The 18,327-nt window shown below is 38.5% G+C and overlaps 1 protein-coding gene across 2 annotated transcripts in view; it reads left to right on the top strand.

The window, feature by feature from the left end:
* Positions 1-8,087: 8,087 nt before the first annotated feature.
* The window catches only part of METRNL (meteorin like, glial cell differentiation regulator), a 32,453-nt gene continuing 22,213 nt past the window's right edge, over positions 8,088-18,327 (top strand). Inside the window, exons 1-2 of one of the 2 annotated variants that reach the window (XM_044004216.1) lie at positions 8,088-8,649; positions 15,410-15,798. In XM_044004216.1, the coding sequence (XP_043860151.1) occupies positions 8,492-8,649; positions 15,410-15,798 (547 nt within the window). In that variant the 5' untranslated portion in view covers positions 8,088-8,491. Of the gene's footprint in view, positions 8,650-9,839; positions 9,958-15,409; positions 15,799-18,327 lie in introns of those variants that run through there. The other variant, XM_044004217.1, reaches the window with a different exon arrangement.

The raw sequence follows: 18,327 nt of genomic DNA, 5'->3' as shown, positions 1-18,327 counted from the left end.
AATTATCCAAAGATCCATTGATTAGGTATGCTGCCAATCGTAGTCAACAATGCAGAGATGGGAAAACTACAGTTGGAGGGGATTTTATTTTTATTTTATTTTTAATTTTGTAAAAAAGTTTTTATTTTTTAATTGTCAGAGTGCAGGCATTACATAAAAAATTAGTGAGCCCAGATCTTTAAGATCTCTTAACACTGACATTCTGCAGCCCTATTATTTCAATTCAAAATGAATTTAATTAAACACCTTCTATGTGACTGGCACTGTGCCAAGTGCTAGTGATATAATGACAAAAATGTAATAGACAGTCCTTTAGGAACTTGCATCTTATTTCTATGAACAATGACTTAGAACACCTGGGGTTTAAACTCAAGATTTTTTTTATACTTAGATTTTGATTGGCATGGGATATAACCATTTTTTTTCACATCTTGATCCATTTTGAGTCAACAGCTGCAATTAACTATGTCTGTCACTGGCCTTTAGCAAAGAATTGAAAATGCTTCCCGAGGTCTCTTATAGAAGCAGCCTCCCTGCTTGGTCCAGCAGCTCACATCCTACTCATTGTTACTGCTGGTGTTTCGTTTTGTTTTAAATGGATTCTATTAGTCCATCTCCATAGTCTGGCTCAAGGCAAAAAGCATGATATATCACTCTTAGTGAAACATCATTAATTTACAGGTTCTTTGGGCATATGATCCCATGATATCTTCTTACTTTGACATTTAATATCTAATGTGTGGTTGCCTCATTCCTGTCCCAAGTGTAGGGAAAGCTAGCTAGGGTTTACTTACAAATTAGAAGCTTTAGCACCAGTTTTTGGGCATTGAGCATTTATAAGCATACCAAATATTAGTAAAGAGAGAACATGTGGAGTTCAGAAATTTTAGAAACCTGTATATCTTAGAGGAGAGATAAGAGTCCAGCCTGGCTTGCTTCTTCCAAGAGTCCTCTGTCACCAAGAGCCGGTTCCCAAGATGAACTGCCAGTCCCAGCTTCCTCTGAGTCCTGAGAAGAGGTGGTCCATACACACTGCTTCAAGCTAATTGGCTAGCATCACCCAAATCCATTGGTTCACTGGACTTGAGGGTGGTCCCCTGTTGAGGTCAGAGTCCACAGTCTCTGAGAACAAACACAACCTCTTCAGAGTCAGGCAGGTATGGTTTCAATTGAATTAACTTTAAGTATGTTGATCATCTAAGTCAGTCAGTCTCAGTCAATCCAATCAATCTGGGGCCTTTGGGTGTTGGCAAAGCCCATTATTTTCTTACATTATAAAACATATTAATTCCTTATTGTTAATGTCACACAGAGAACACTTAGAGCATGGTTCTTGGTATTTTAACTTGGAAACCCACCCTGAGAGTTTTGCTTGTCTTCATCTTCACTGAGCCTTATTAATTTCTTACAGAGAACCTTGACATTCTAAAATGTAGTTCTACTAAAAAACACCCCTGTGAAAAATATTACTATAAGTATACCATAGATAAACATGTAAAGAAGGGACTAGCCAAGAGGGCCTAATCTTTAGAGAACATGAACAATATCCATGTGGAGGCTTGGTGAGATATTTTTGCAGAAATGATGGAGACATTTCTTTCCCTACTTCATGGCATGTGCTGGTATCCTTTATTATTTCCTGTGGGCTTACTACATGGTGATAAATAGTCTTTTAAGGCCATTTGCAAACCTTACAGCAATTCAGATTCATGCTGTATCTGTCCAAGTTATCTGTGTCCCTGCCATGGCTGCATTTAGCAACCTGAACTTCCAGAAGCTAGTCCAGTGGCACCACAAGGAGCCTTTTTGAGGCTGACCAGAACTGCTTCAGCCATTTCAGCCTGAATCTCAAAACCAAAAATTGACACATCCTTGTGGATTATTACAAGAACCTCATCACAGAAGATGTGATTAAGGTACTTATTAGTTTACTTAAGTCCTGAAGAGTGGAAGATGCTTGGGAACAAATGTCCAAGGGAAAGAAGGTCAACATTAGTAGAGGGAGTTTCTTCACTGGGAGATCCCTGATTCTAAATCTGAGCAGTGACAGAAATCTAAACATCACCCCTCCAGGCAAGTCATACAATTTCCCTTACTTTCCATTATGGTTGAGATTTTCAGCCTTGGGTTTTTTAATTTAATTTTTAATTTCTGGAATAAAACAAACATTTCCATAACATAGTATAATTTTTTTTTTTTGCAGGGCAATGGGGGTTAAGTGACTTGCCCAGGGTCACACAGCTGGTAAGTGTCAAGTGTCTGAGGCCGGATTTGAACTCAGGTACTCCTGAATCCAGGGCCGGTGCTTTATCCACTGCGCCACCTAGCCGCCCCCCATAGTATAATTTTTTAAAAAGCTGATTGCACATAAAACTGTAAATCTACTATGTACAGCTTTCTATTTCTTTCAAATATACAATAAAATTATCATGTCAATTTATTTTTCTTCCCTCCCCACCAATCTTGGTTTTTTAACTTTTTTTTAACTACTTACAGATGCTTACACTTGAATTGAACCTTAAGGTTCCCTGTCACCATAGCAGCTTTTTTATGGTCAGATTATGGTTTTGTTGCTTATTTTTCCAGCTTTCTTATTGACTTTGGACTTTATATTATATTGGGCTCTCTTCATATATGGGGGGAATGACTGGATTTAGTCTTTTATGTCCTGCTGCTTTCACAGCTCAGCATAGGGGGGTCTGTAAGTTTTTTGGTGCTTCTCTAAGATGGTGTGAATTCATTGCCCTCCTACTTTTTTCTCTGTTCTTAACACAAGTAGGGCTCCTTCGAGATTGTGACCACTTCTCTCAGTCTTAGAATTATGACCTGAAAGTGGGTGATAGAGCCGAGATACGGCATTCATTTCAGTTCCCAGTGCTAGTAGTACAGGAGTCCCTAGAATCACTGTGTGCCAAAATATCCAGTCTCCTCACCATCCCTGGGCACTGGGCTGCTCTTCATCATTGCTGCCACTGCCACAGTGGAGTACCACTTCCACTGATGCACTGTCCTCCTGGCCATCCCCAACCCCAATGTCTGTAGTGCTCACTGTCTATCTTCTTAAGCTGACCTGGGATGGAAAAATGACTCATTGTGACATTTCCTTGGCTTTTTCACTCAATTTAGTTTGGCATGTTTTTTGTGATTGTAGTAGAAGAAGTTTTGGGGGAATAGTAGCAAAGCTGTTACCTCTCACTCTACCATCTTAACTCTACCCCGCCCTGGTTAAAACTTCTTATAGCCACTTAACAGTTTTTAATAATTTGAAAACCCCATTCAAATTTCTTTACTTTGTTCAAACAACTTCAGAGCCATGCCTATATACCCTCATTTTAGATTTCTGTATGTTTCAACAATTGGCCCCATTTATTAAATCACTCTATCAATTTGCTTAATACTCTAATTATTCCACTTATATTTCCTTACTTTGCCTTGCCAACAACCTACTCTATTATTTCTTTATTTTCCTTAAAACTTTTATATCCAAATTTATATTAAATTGTCCTTGATCTTGCTTTTCTTACAACCTAGATGTAGAATTTGGACTGGTTTCTGGGCCTGGAGATTTTTTTTTAATTTCCCTTAATTTATTCCAAATTTTGCCAAATTTCTTTTCATCAAATTCTGTTACCAACTTCACTAATATAATCCCAACTAAATCACCTACATAATTATCTTCTTATTATTTGGCTCAAGTCCTTCTCTCTTCTTCTGCTCCACCCACAGAAACCAGAAAACCATGAAAACCAGTTCATCATTCCCTCAGTGGGCACAAGACTGCCAGGCCTAATAAAAATGTTTAAATTCCCCAAATATTTTTTTGGGATGAATATTTTACAGCCTGAGCAGGATACCCAGATCTTCCAAGCCCACTCATGCTTCTGACAACAGTTTTGATATAATTTTGGGTAGTAGGAATAAATGTTAATTTAGGTTGATCAACAACATTTTGTTCTAAGCCTTCATTTTTGCGACTGAAGTAAGTTGTTTCTCTGTATACTTGAATAGTACAGTTTGGCAATGATATGTATTCTGTTTCACCACCGCTCCTCTTTGGTAAACAACTACCAATATATGTGTGTCCCTCAAACTTGGAAATTGCTAATGATATGTGTTTGTTTCTTAAAATTGATAAACATTTGTTAATGATATTAGAACTAGAATCTTGAGTTTCCTTTCATCATAAGATTAAATAATCAATTACTAATCAGAACTTAGATGTAACTTGTCAATGCACTTAGCTAAATGTAAGGTAATAAGCACTTACTTGGTGACTACAATGTGCCAGGCACTTTTACAAATATTATTTCATTTGATCCTCACAATAATCCTACAAATAGGTGCCATTATTATCCTAATTTTATAGTTGAGGAAATTGAGGCAAATAGAGGTTAAATGAATTGCCAGGGTCAAACAGCTACTGAGTGTCTGAAGCAGAATTTGAACTCAAGTCTTTAGGCCCAGTGCAAGCCAGACTAGAGGCCCCTGTCATCAATCTGTTACTGGGTCATAATAAGGACCGACTACTGTGTTCTACACTTGGAGATTTAAACATTCCATGTTTGCTTGAGAGCAGTGCTAATAGATGGAGATTTGCTAGAATATTGTACTTTATATGATACCTTGAAAGAAAAATTAGTTTCATCAGTAAAAATTACTTTTTTTCCCCAACCAGTCTTTGTATGATCTTGTTGATAAATGTTTCTCTTTCCCTCATACCAGGTTAGCAGCTATCTTTTTACTTGTCTTCTCACTATTCTTCCAACTTCTAGAAGCCTATGCCACTTTGTAGAGAAATCAATAACCACTCCAGCTGCTAGATCCCTCTGAAGGTTTTGCTTGTTTCCTGAAGATTAATTGGGCAGTTTTGCAGCAATAGTTTATTAGTTCTTTTTGGGGGGGGATGGGGGGGAGGTGAGACAATTGGTGTTAAGTGACTTGCCAGCTAGTAAGTGTCAAGTGTCTAAGGATGGATTTGAACTAAGGTCCTCCTGACTCCAGGGCTGGTGCTCTATCCACTGTGCCACCTAGCTGCCCTTCATTATTTCTTTTTTTAAAAATGCCAGTAGTCCTTGTTACTATTGGTTTGTTTTGTTTTACCACACTTTCCTTAGTGCCTTGCTGTAAATGATACTGCTTTCTTGGGGATGAATGATTCATGAAATATTTGACAACCTACACCACCAACTACTGGAATATATAGTTGCTGAAGTGTGCTCTTTAAGATCTACAGGTTTTGAATGTTTCCTTGGAGTAATATTCATTCTTATAAATGACAGAATTAAAAACACAACAAAAAAAGAACAATGAAATACATGTGTATGGCACAAAAATCCAACACACAACCAAAAGAAAAATAAAGCAAGGGGAAAACCAATTCAATCTGGTTTTATTTGGTCAAGGTCAGATGTAAATCTGGTGCTAGTAGAAGTACACATACAATCACTGTTGTCACCGTATGGAACCATATCAAAATTGTTGCTTGTCTCCAGTAATTAGCACACCACTTTACTGTAGAAGTCTTGATTTCTGGTTTGGAAGGCCACTGTGTAGTGGGTGAAGTTATTCCTATCTTCTTATAGGCAAGAAGTCTATGTACCACACTACTTCTGAAAGCTTGCTGTTTATGTTGTAGACCAGTAATATCAAACTCAAATAGAAATGGGGGCCAAAATCTATTCATAAGGATCTCTGCAGGTCACATATCAACTTAGTTTTAAAATGTGATGTTATCTATGTTTCATTGTATTTTTATCTGGCTGTATTAAGGAGTGTTGTGGGCCACCTTTGGCTGGCTGAGTGTCAAGTTTGACACCTCTGTTCTAAATTAAGCCTGCACTTTCTGTTGAATAATAAATGTCATTTTAAGTGTGTGCTTTACATACATTATTCTATTTCAGCCTGACAACTCTGTCAGGTAGCTATTGCAGGTATTATTATCCTCATTCTACAGATGAGGAAACTGAGTTTGGAGATGTTAACTGACTTGCTCATGGGTACACAGCTAAGGAGTGTTATAGGGGGATTGGATAACTTATCTTGCTGACACTAAATCTAATATTCTATCTACTAAATTGCCCTGCCTCTCCACTGAACACACTAGACATAGGTTTCTTTCTTCATATATCCATAGCCATATCTTTATATATCTATATCTATAGATATACCTGTTCTATACCAAAGCCCATCAATCAATAAATATTTATTAAGCACTTAACTATGTGCTTATACTCTGATGGGGAAGACAACATATACATATATATAGAATATATATGTATGTATAATATGGAGTACACAGAAGGTAAATTTAGCAGGGAAGACATTTTTTTTTCCTGGCCCAGATGACCAGAATTATAGTGGAATACCATGAATTATACCATAGTGGAATACCATGGTTATAGTGGAATAACCATGAATCAGCAGGCTTTAGCTAAAACCATTTTGTTTTATCCAATATAGAATTGGTTATATGGTATAGTACTCTAAGGTAAAATTCCTACTTCTGTCACTATCTCAGGGAAGTTAAAGCTTATTCCTGGGGGGATGAGGGGGGTTTATCCACACCTATCTTTCTTGATCAGTATCACAGCTCCCCAAACCTCATTCAACAACTGAATTTGCCACCATTAATCAGTGGTTAATACAAGCAGAAAAAACTGGTTTCAAAGCTACTACATTTACTTTCACTGGTGGCCTAAAGGAAATCCTAAACTAGCTAAGCTAGCTTTTTGTTAGGAGCACTGCTCCTTTCATGTCACCCCATGTCACTATGGAAAATCACCATGGTTTCAGATGCATGGAGTCTACTGGCCAGGGTAGACATTTGTATCTACCTTCATATTCATTCTTCATGATTCTATAAACTTCTATTGTATCTTCTAGCAGCCCTTACTTGTCACACTGAAGAATCCCTTTTAAAACACTATTCCCATATAGAAGTCAAATATTTAAACTGAAATTCCCTAGAATTTCCCCAATATTGCTCCTCTCTGAGAGATATCATGATGCAATGGAAAGAGTGTGGGACTTGGAGTAATTAGAAACCCAAGTTCATATCTCCCCTCTGATACTTAGTTGTGTGACCATGGACTTAAGGTGTGTGATCAAGTAACTTAACCTCAGTTTCCTCATCTATAAAATAAAGAAGAGAGGAAGGCAGCACGGAGTTTACCTGCAAGCAGCAGATGAAAGATTTCCCCGGAGTCAAGAGGACCTGCGGGTTCAAGTTCTGACTCTGACTTACTAGCCGTAGGTATTTAAATTCTCAGCATTCCAATCACCTCTCTGATATTAAATTACAAAAGAGGTCTGATCTTTATCCATATGGAACAGAATTTCCACAAGGGGAGTTTCCCTACTATTTGAATCCCCCTGTCTTCCCCCCCACCCACCTCAAAGTACTTCATGGACTACCTACTTTAAATGGCTGTTTTGAGTTAAATAAAATAATTTCACTAAAAGAGCTTTGAGCATTTATATAGATAGATGGATAGATAGAGATATGGATATCTCTATTTATAACTCTATGCCTCTATATGTAAGCAATTATTGAGTTCATAGCCACGTAGCCTTCAGAGATATAGGGGATCTTAGAAATCATTTACTTCAACTTCTTTATCTTACAGAGGAAGAAACCGAGGAGGTGAAATGCCTTCTCCAACTTCATACAGATATTTAGTAGCGGAAACAAGATTTGGACCCCCAGGTCTTTTCACTCTAAAATCAGACACTTTCCTCTTTCATATAACTTCAGTCATATTGGTAACCCAATTATCACGGCTTTCCACAAAGACTGCTAGGCAGATGTAGAACTGAAGTGAGATTTAAATGGACAATTCCGGAAGCTTTCAGTGGGGAAAGATAGAGTGGAAAAGGGGTGGGGACCAGGAAAAAAGGAAAAAATAGTATTCCGATAAACTCTCCCTTCTGACTCCAAGAAGTCACAATCTTCCCTCCCTATTCTGGCGGTAGAGGTGATGTGGCCACTGGATTTAGCTACGCAGACTGCCCGAGGGCGGGGACTAAACCGGGCGAAATTCTTAGAGAGGGAGAGAGAAAAGGACGCGCAGGGAGGGGGAGGAGACCTCTCAGTGAGCCTCCGCCCCTCAGCAGGAGTCTGGCTTTAGGACCTAAAAAAGTTCAGTAGAACTTTGCTGCTTGTAGAGATCGAAGCTCCTGGTCTGCAACCTGGATGGGAAGAAGCTAGATCTGACTGGGGGAGCCCTGGTGTGCCAAGTGCTGTGCCCATCTTTCTGCCCCACGATGTAGGGACTCTTTCTGCCTTTCTGGACTCTAGTGGATTCTTCATTTACTTGCTCTTGCCAGATTCAGCTGCCTGTACTGCCCTTAGCCCCAGCTGCCCTGCCTGGATTGAGAATCATAGTCGTTTTTAAAGGGGAGGTGGGCGGTCTGGAGGGAAAGAGGGCCCAAGCCCCGGACTGGGGGCTCATAAGGCAGCTCCAGGCTCAGCTGTAACTGCAGCTGGGGGAGCATGGTGGGCGTAGTACTGGCGGTCCGAGGACCAGCAAGGCAGCTGTGGCCATCATCACCGCTTCTGTTGCTGCTGCTACTCTTGTTGCTGCTGCTGCTGCTGCTCTGCAAAGGGGCCTCAGCGCAGTACTCCAGCAATATGTGCAACTGGAAAGGGAGGTAAGGAGTTAGCCCCCGTGACGCTCTCGAATTCACCCTTCGATGGACTTTATCTTTCCACTCCTTCTCGGATGGTGATGGAAATAGGATTTACCCTTTTCTTTTTCTCTGCTGAGGGAAGAGGATGTCCTCTTCTCCCTTTTCTTGGGCATTTAGCCCAGGAGAGAGGAAAGGATGCGTAGTCGACTGTGTTCCGGAGCTGCTCCCTCCCTGTATCCCCCTCTTCTCTCCTCTATTTGGCGGAGTCTAAGTGTGGAGTGGGAATGAGGTGGTTTGGTTGGAATTTCGGTGGGGCGGAGGTGGCAGGGACGCACACAATGAGTCAGACCAGCTGGTCCCCGCTCTCTTGGCGGGCGAATTCCTGCAGACCCTCAAACACCCCGTTTTTAACTAGAACAAAAGAAAGCCTCCTGGGGATGGGTCTTCTTAGTTGTCTATTAGAGGGTTAAGGTAGCCCCCTCCGTGAATGTAAAAATTGTAAAGCGCTTAGTAATGCCAGGTACAGTAGTATGCGATATATAAATGTTAGCGATTATTATTGTCATCACCATCACCACCACCACCACCATCATTACTGTAACTACCTCTAGTTTCATCCACTTCTGCTATCCCTCTGGGCTCTAGGCTGAATTCAATTCCTTTAAGCTTCCTACTGCACCTAGTCCTGGCCTTCTTCCCCAGCCTCTGTTTATAGCAGTGCTTGGGACTGGGGGAGAGAATAGGGCGGAGGGGATGAGGGAATGCATTTCTGCAAAGAACTAGCCGCATTTATCGAGGTAATGTTAAGACTTTTTAAAAGGCTGGGTAGGGTGAGAAGGAAAGGTGATTCTTTTTTCGACAAAAGTAGGGGTATTTATACTGACCACAGCACTGTCAATTTCTCTGCCAAGTAACCCCGAAATAACTTGTTTGGTAGCTTGTGGGGAGTGACCTTTTAAACTTTAGGAGCGCGCGCGCGCGCACACACACACACACACACACAGGCACACACACACACAGGCACACACACACACAGGCACACACACACAGGCACACACACACAGGCACACACACACACAGGCACACACACACACAGGCACACACACACACAGGCACACGTGATTTTCTGCTAGAAGTGTGGGGAGAGAGGCTTGCTGATTACCATTTCAGAGCAGAGTTAAACGCCGCATTTCAAGGCCCCAAACTCGGACTCTTCATTGGTGAATTTCACAAAAGAAACAAAAAGTTTTTGTTCCCTCTGAAGAGTCAGCTTCTCCAGTCTTTAATATGTTCAGCCCTTTTATAAGACTATCTGATGGGACACCTGAGGTAAAGCGGTTTTTGGTGGTTGTTATAATCGAATTTAGCTAGGAGCCTGAAACCACTAACAAGTATCAAGTCCTTCCCTTTCGTCGCCTCTCTGCCAGCAAAAACTTAGTTAAGTGTGAAAACTGACTTAAGCGTTAGCAAGTTCCGAAAGGGCTTGAGATTCAGAGAATGAGAGGGAGGATGGGCTGGAGGTGGATTGAGTGAAATTTGCTTTGAACGTCCCTTCAAATTTCTTGTAATCTTTTTTTTTTTTTCGGGGCAATGGGGGTTAAGTGACTTGCCGAGGGTCACACAGCTAGTAAGTGTTAAGTGTCTGAGGCTGGATTTGAACTCAGGTACTCCTGAATCCAGGGCCAGTGCTTTAACCACTGCGCCATCTAGCTGCCCCCTCTTGTAATCTTAAAAAAAAGTTGATGAGGAAATGACTTTTTGGTATATGCATATATAATGATATATTTACATACTCGTATACATAATATCTATGATTATTATATAATTACATATGTGTAGTTATAGGGAAAGTATTATTATATTACTACATAAACTATTATTTTTATGTTACCAGATTCATCAAAGCTGGGGCACTAGTATTTTAGATATGGAAGGAACCTTAGACAAGGTGTTAGAATACAATAAGCCCAGGACAACTTTATTTCTTCCCTTCCACCTCTTTTTCTGATCAGAAGATTTGTGAAAATATGAGTGAATCTATATCTATCTATCTATATATATGTGTGTGTGTATGCATATATATATATGTATATATGTATGTCATAAGATTGGTTTTTTAGTAAACTCAGAATGGCCTTAAATAAAATAACTTCCCAGTGTGGCTATTGTTCAATAGGAAACCCCTTGGCTATTTCTGATAATTGTAGAATTTTGAAAAATCAGCACTACTGCATTTTAAAAAATAAACTTGCTATAACCCCAAACAGTGTTACTTACATTTAAAAATTTAAAGTGACTAAGTAGAGGCAAAATTGGGAGTTAGCAGTAAATGTCCAAAATTATTCCTCTTGTGGGGTGTGGGGTAGAGCAAAGGCAGATCCCATTTGGGGAAGGAAGAAAGGGACTCCACCCTTTCACAATGGTTCAAGTCAGTATCTTTTGGGGTTCTTCTAATTTAATATTATTGTTTCTTTTGGAAAAGAATGGAATGGCTTAGATTGTGCTCCATGCAGCAAAATAAGAGTTTTTCCCAACCAATACCTTTTTTGGTAGGTTGGAGTAAAGACCTAAAGCTGGTCTTAAGCCCCTCTTACACTGAGAGTTCCTGGGATCACAGTGCCTTCAGGTTCATTGATATTGATATTGACCATCGATATTTTAAGGATTGGGGGGGGGGGGGTTCTTTGTTTTAATTTTTTAAAACAAAACCTGATTTTACAGTTAGAGAAATTTAAAACCATTTTCACATCCCCAAAATGTAGTTTCCGTTTGTGCAGGAAAATTATTGCTCTTTAAAAAAAAAAATTCTGGACAAATGTAAAGAATAGTGTCTGCATAGATATTTCCCTTACTCCCTGAAATATAGTTCTAGAGAACAGTAGTTGGGTGTAGTTGACTACTTTGAGGAGATCTTCCTGACTTAGAAAGATTCAAGCTTTTGATCCTTAGCAGAATTGTGAATGGGTGACATTGTTTGTATTTTGAATACAGAATGGATGGGAAGCAGAAAAAGTATGCCTATGACTCTTTGAACTAACTATATGTTGCAAGGGAGAACAACTTTCCCCAAATGAAAGGGGGGTTTTAGAATCCTGTGGGAGTCAATATGTTCCTGTCCCTCAGTTTGAGATTATGGATCCTTGGATGTTTTTTCTTCCTTTTCATCACCAGAAGGTTCATTTGGGTGGCTCAAAAGCTACTCAGTCCTCTGCAGTTCTAGTGGTCTGAACCTACATGAGTTTCATTGGTGATGGCTTATTGAAACCTGAGACAGATTTCTGGAGGGTTCTTGGTCCACAAAGTCTCCATTTTTCAAATAAAGTTCTGTTCTTACTTCCAGAATCCATGCTGCTTACATTTGGTCTAGGTAAAGCAGAAGATCCATGAGTAAACCAGTCTCTGGGCTTTTTCATGGGAAAAGAATGGAGACTGTTACTTGGAATAGACTAGGCTGAAGAAGTCTATCTTTTGTCATCTCTTCATTTTTCAAACTTTAATTTATGAACTGACTCTGTCACATGATGGTACTTCATTTCTTCTGTGATGAGACCTTTATGGAGAGTGTATCCAGTATATCTCAACCCTTTTTACTGCCCAAAATTGTAGATGTTCTCTTGTGTCTATTAGGTTATTAGAGAATCTGTAACATGTATGGCCTTGGTCTTCACCACTGGGACCTTATTCATATGGTTACTAGAAGAGGAGGGGCTTATGATAGGAGAGTATAAATTAGTTCCTTCTTCAACTTTGGAAAGCTGCTGATACTTCTGATCCCCAGGGTCTTACTGCACATAGCAGATGAAGAAGGAGTCCATTTATGGGGAATTCTCCATGGCATCATTGTAACTGAATGCTTAATAATACATTCTATGGGGCAGCTAGGTGGCGAAGTGCACTAGCCTTGAAGTCAGGAGGACCTGAGTTCAAATCTGGTCTCAGACACTTAACACTTACTAGGCAAGTCACTTAAACCCAATTGCCTCACCAAAAAACAAAACAAAATAATAATAATGATACATTCTAATTGACAGAGACATCTTTCCTAGAAGCTCTATATGGATGCCACAAAACTGTGACTAAGGTGGCATTATGCTAGCTACTATTATTCTAAGTGCTTTACAAATAGCTCATTTGTTCTTACAACTCTGTAAGGTTGGTGCTGTTATTTTATGGCCAAAGAAACTGAGGCTAATAAAGGTTAAGTGACCTGCCCAAAACCACCCAGCCAGTAAATATCTGAGACTGGATTTTAACTCAGGTCCAGGCCTAGAGCTCTATCCACCCTGTCACCTAGCTTAAAAAGCCCGGGGTCCAACTCCTGTATCTACCACTTACTATCTGTATAATCTTGGACAAAACAATCAGAGTCTGTTTTCTTTACCTGTAAAATGAAAGGCTGGGTGGTACTAAATAATCCCTATGGTCCTTTCCAGCCCTAAAATGCTATGACTACTATGTCAGGACTGGTATAGTGAAATGTCTATCCTTCCAGTTTTAAACCAGAAATAGAATACATTCAAGGGTGTGCTGCCAGCCAGCTCATAGCAGCTCATGAGAGGCTATTGTTAAAATTTTAATGTGGCTATATATACTGTGAAAACCAGCATATACTACAAACCAAGGCTTAATTTATTATTTCGTTGCTTGTCTAAACTTAAGAAAATGACAGAAAAAATGTTCATGTAGATTAAACTTAAAATGTTGAATTAAAAATGGTTTTGATACATTTTTTACTCTTAAAGAAAACATGAAAGAATTATTTTTCACCTTCCAGGGATATGGATAATCCTGACTCATTACAATTTTTATTACCTAGTTATTTTAAATAGAAGGTTCTTTTGAAGTTTGTCAGCATATTGTCCACCTACTTAAAACTTTTTCTCTGCTTCCTGAATGACTGGAATTGACAGCCGACCTGGAAACTTGTCATCAAGGCAACTTAGGGTAGTATAAATGAGAGAGCAAAATACTACTTGCTACAGGGTGGCTATGTTATTTGTAGAGTAGCAAGTGATATTGCTAGAAACATTACCAAACCAAATGTCAGGAATGTGTAGTTCATTTTGTGGTATACAACTGCTCCATTTATCAGTACGAGTATAAAACAACTGATAGATACTGTTGAAACCTGTTAATTTGAAGGTGTTTTTAAAGTAACTTTAATATACCTTTAATAACTTTTTATGAGTCATTCTAAGCTGCATATTGAAAGCAGGTGAAGCAAACACTCATGGACAATGTTGATTTTTATTTAATGTGAAATATGAAAATAGATTACTCTTTATGATGTCCACTCGTGCTTGATTTTGATTTGGTTAGAACATTTATAAATAGCAAGTAGTGGATACAGTGCTAGGCCAGAAATCAGGAAGACTTAAGGTCAAATCTGGCCTCAGATGCTTAATAGCTATGTTACTAGGCATGTCACTTAACAACTGTATGCCTCAGTTTCCTCAATTGTACAATGGAGATAATAATAGGGTTGTTGTGAGGATCACATGAGATAATATTTGTAAACCACCTGTCATATAGTAGTTGCTTAATAAATGCTTATTCCCTTTTCTCTCCGCCCCCCCCCCAAGCAATTAAGGAAAAGGGTTTCAAAATCTCAATTTTCTCACCTGTTTAAGTGATGTGACCAATAATGCCATTTTTGTTATGTGCTAGTTACAAAGATAGAAAAAGGAACCTATTCTCAGAGAGTGAACCTGAAAATACAGTAACTTCTTTTTTCCATGTGAATGGGGAATAAATAAACAAAAAAGACCCTGAGCTCTTGACCCCAGAAAGGAACTAGCCACCTCAAATTCAACATGTGCAATGCTGAATTTATCATTATCACTTTTTTCCACCCCTGTATCTCCACCAAACTTCCCTATTTCTGTCAAAGATATCATCATTCTTCTGTTGTTGCCAAGACTTAAAAATCTCACCGTCTTCTTCTGGACTTCTTAACCAAATCAATCACTATGTCTTAAATCCTCTCCTTTCTATTTTCCAAATCCTCTTCTTTTATTACCACCGAAGTCGGGGGCTTATTACCTTACCTCATGGCTGGGGTACTTCAATTCTTTCTGGCTTGGATTATCATATAGGTTCTGAATGATGAAAGGGATCCATAGATTTTTTCGTGAGGATCTTGGTGTAGTGTTCTATTACAATAACAGTAACAAAAAAGTTGACAAAATTATAGTCATTACCAAAACATTCTCCTATTCTTACATATAAAATGATGATATACCTATTTTTAGAATGTTGGGCATACTGTTGTTACCCCTTGAAAAAAGACCTAATGGAACCAGAGAATGGCAATTCAAAACATTGAAGAAATGAAAAGGATGCTATTATAGGAAGAGAAACTCAAAGATGGGTGAGGACTTTAGTCTGGAAGGTTGAAGTCTAAAGGTGTCTTTGAGGGGGGATACAAACAATTTAAATTGATAAAAATCACAACCCCAAGATGATATGCATACACATGTGTTCACCAAATCACCAAATACTAGAGCATAAGATGATTGAAACTTCAGCAAATTAAGATTAGTACAAATAGAGAATATTATTTTCAATTATCAGTTAATCTTATGGAACTCCTAAACTCAAGAAATGGTACAGGCAGAAAATATGAAGGGAGAGATGATGAATGATTGCTAAGAGAAGAAGTTAAAATAGACCTGATATTTAGATTGAGAGCACCTTGGCAAACAACTTTTGATCTACATGGACAGTGGGTCTGATTCTGTGTGATAAAATTCTTGTGTTAACACTTCTTTCCTCTCTTTAGTGGGCTGACTCATGAGGCACACAAGAAAGATGTTGAACAGGTCTACCTCCGATGTTCTGAAGGATTTGTTGAGTGGATGTATCCTACTGGAGCATTAATAATTAATCTTCAACCAAACACAGTATCATCCTCCAATAAACACTTAACAATTTGCATCAAACCATTCAAGGACTCCACGGGAGCAAATATTTATTTGGAAAAAAATGGGGAACTGAAACTATTGGTTGGAGATGGAGACCACAGACCTAGAAAGGTCTACTGTTTTGGATTTGACCAAGGGGCTTTGTTTATTGAAGCCACCCTGCAACAGGACATTAGCAGGAAGATTACAGGCTTTCAGTATGAACTGACAAACAAAGGGGAAGTCTCAGATTTGTACACAGTTTCTGGTGAGTAGTACATATTGAATGGTAATACGACCTTGCAAAAAACTAGTACCCTTCTCCATGGCATTACAACAATAAGCAATCTGAACGCCGTTATATACCAGAATTCATAATTGGAGGAAATTTGGTATACCCTATTTCAAACAATCAGTGTAAGTATTGGTTCAGGGACTGAAAAGCTTTTGATGTCTAGCTCTAACACTGTGACTAGGAGCAAATAAGTCTCTCTGAACCTTAGTTTCATCAGTTCTAAATAGGGTTAAAAAACATATTATCTAGCTTATATTATAAGGAAAGTGTTTTGTAAATCTTAAAGCACTATGGAAATGTGAGTTGTTACCAGTTTTTTAATATTAATATCATTGAACATAACTCACTTTGGAGGAATTGGGTTCAGATTAGGACTCTGATGATTACTGAGTTGTGTGATCCCTGGCCAGTCACTAAATCTCTCTAAACCTTAGTTTCCTGAATAAAATGAGGAAGTTAGACTATCTAGTCTAAATCTATCATCTTATGATCCTAACAAATAATAACAACAATAATAAATACAGTCTTGCAAATATTTTAACGACTTAAAAAAATTTTTAAAATGGGGCCGCTAGGTGGCGCGGTGGATAGAGCACCAGCTCTGGAGTCAGGAGGACCTGAGTTCAAATCTGGCCTCAGACACTTAACACTTACTAGCTGTGTGACCCTGGGCAAGTCACTTAACCCCAAAAGCCTCACCAAAAAATAGAAAATAAAAAAAAATAAAAAGCAAAAAAGTAAAAGTTTGATTAATTTGTAAAGCAGGGTCTTAATTATTACCCTTCCCCGACATCATAAAGGAATTCTAGTGTTTTCAGAAGAAAAAGTAAATGGACCCAATATAAACTTCATGAATTTAAGTTTAAGCATTATATTCTAATTTAAAACTAGTTCCTAAAAATATATTCATTTTAAAACTCTGACACAATTTTGAAAGCCAAAAAAGGGAAGCACTTTTCCTGCTTTGAATTGTTGCCTTTTGAAAAAAAAATTAGGACTACCTTGTTTAAAAATATACCTATTTCCTGTTATCTATAGCTATATGTATCTTAGAACAATAAAATTTGAGATTATATGTATATTACTAATATTTATTGCCATATAGATATATGATAGAGCTGATAGAATCATACATAGTTAGAACCCAGGCTCACACAGCTTTTTTTAAAAGTTTATATACGATCTGTTATTTTTAAAAAAATCTTAATAATGCTTTTTTGAAGATTCCTTTCTTAAATCTGTTTAATTCAGTATTTGTCAAACATGTGAGTTTTCTTTTTCTCCTTGGTGTTTCTTCCTTCCTTCTATTTAAATGTCACTGTTCAGATGTTAGTAATGCTGAAATTTTGCCAAAGGTCAGACACCTTTGAAGAGCTAAATGTAATCATGTTTACAAAGAAAGCAGTAATTGCTGGTTTTATGGCAAGTGATATTTAGGTGTTTATAACCCATGTTAACCGATGATATATTTTATTACTGAAAAAAAAATTGGGTAAAACACAGTTGTTTCTATTCCGCTCCCCCACCCCCCACCTTAGCTCATTGAATCCTTTCACTTTCAAATTATTCTTGGCTTATCAAAACATTTTTTATTTCTTATTCTTTCTTTGGTTTTTTTGGTTGGTTTTTTTTTTTTTTTTTTGGTGAGGCAATTGGGGTTAAGTGACTTGACCAGGGTCACACAGCTAGTAAGTGTTAAGTGTCTGAGGCTGGATTTGAACTCAGGTACTCCTGACTCCAGGGCTGGTGCTCTATCCAATGCACCACCTAGCTGCCCCTCTTTCTTACTTAATTAGGAATTGCCAAAATGATACTTTGCAAGTAGCAAAGATGTATACAGGAGCAAGGTATATGCAGGTATATACAGGATAAAAAAGAAATAATTAACAGAGGGAAGGCATTAGAATTGAGAGAGGTTGGGAAAGCCTTCCTATAAAAGATAAGATTTTACTTGAGGCCTAAAGGAACTCAGGGAAGTCAGTAGGTGGAGTTAAGGAGGGCGTGTATTCCGGGCATGGGGGACAGCCAGAAAAAATGCCCAGAACTGAAACATAGAATGTCTTGTTCATGGAATAGCCTGGAAGTCAGTGAAACTAGATCAAAAAGGACATGTTGGGGAGTAAGATATAAGAAGACTGGGAAGGTAGGAGGGATCTAGGTTATGAAGATTTTGAATGCCAAACACAGCATTTTTTCATTTTATCCTGAAAGCAATAGGGAGCCACTGGAGTTTATTGAATAGGGGAGAGACATGATTGGATCTGTGCTTTGAGGAAAATCATTTTGGTGCCTGAATGAAGTGGGGAGAGATTTGAGGCAGGCAGAATTACTAGTAGGTTGTTGCAGTAATCCAAATATGAAATGATGAGAGTCGGCTTTAGAATGGTGGCAGTATCAGAGGAGAGAAGAGGTATGAGAGAGGTTGCAGAGGTGAAATTGATAGGCCTTGGCAACATCTTGGGTATGGAAGGTGAGAGATTAACATCAAGATTAACTCCTAGT

Source organism: Dromiciops gliroides, chromosome 4 (assembly GCF_019393635.1).
Source record: "Dromiciops gliroides isolate mDroGli1 chromosome 4, mDroGli1.pri, whole genome shotgun sequence".
In the NCBI taxonomy this organism is placed as follows: Eukaryota; Metazoa; Chordata; class Mammalia; order Microbiotheria; family Microbiotheriidae; genus Dromiciops; species Dromiciops gliroides.
Note: the sequence above shows the minus strand (reverse complement) of the source record. Positions and strands in the feature narration are given on the sequence as shown.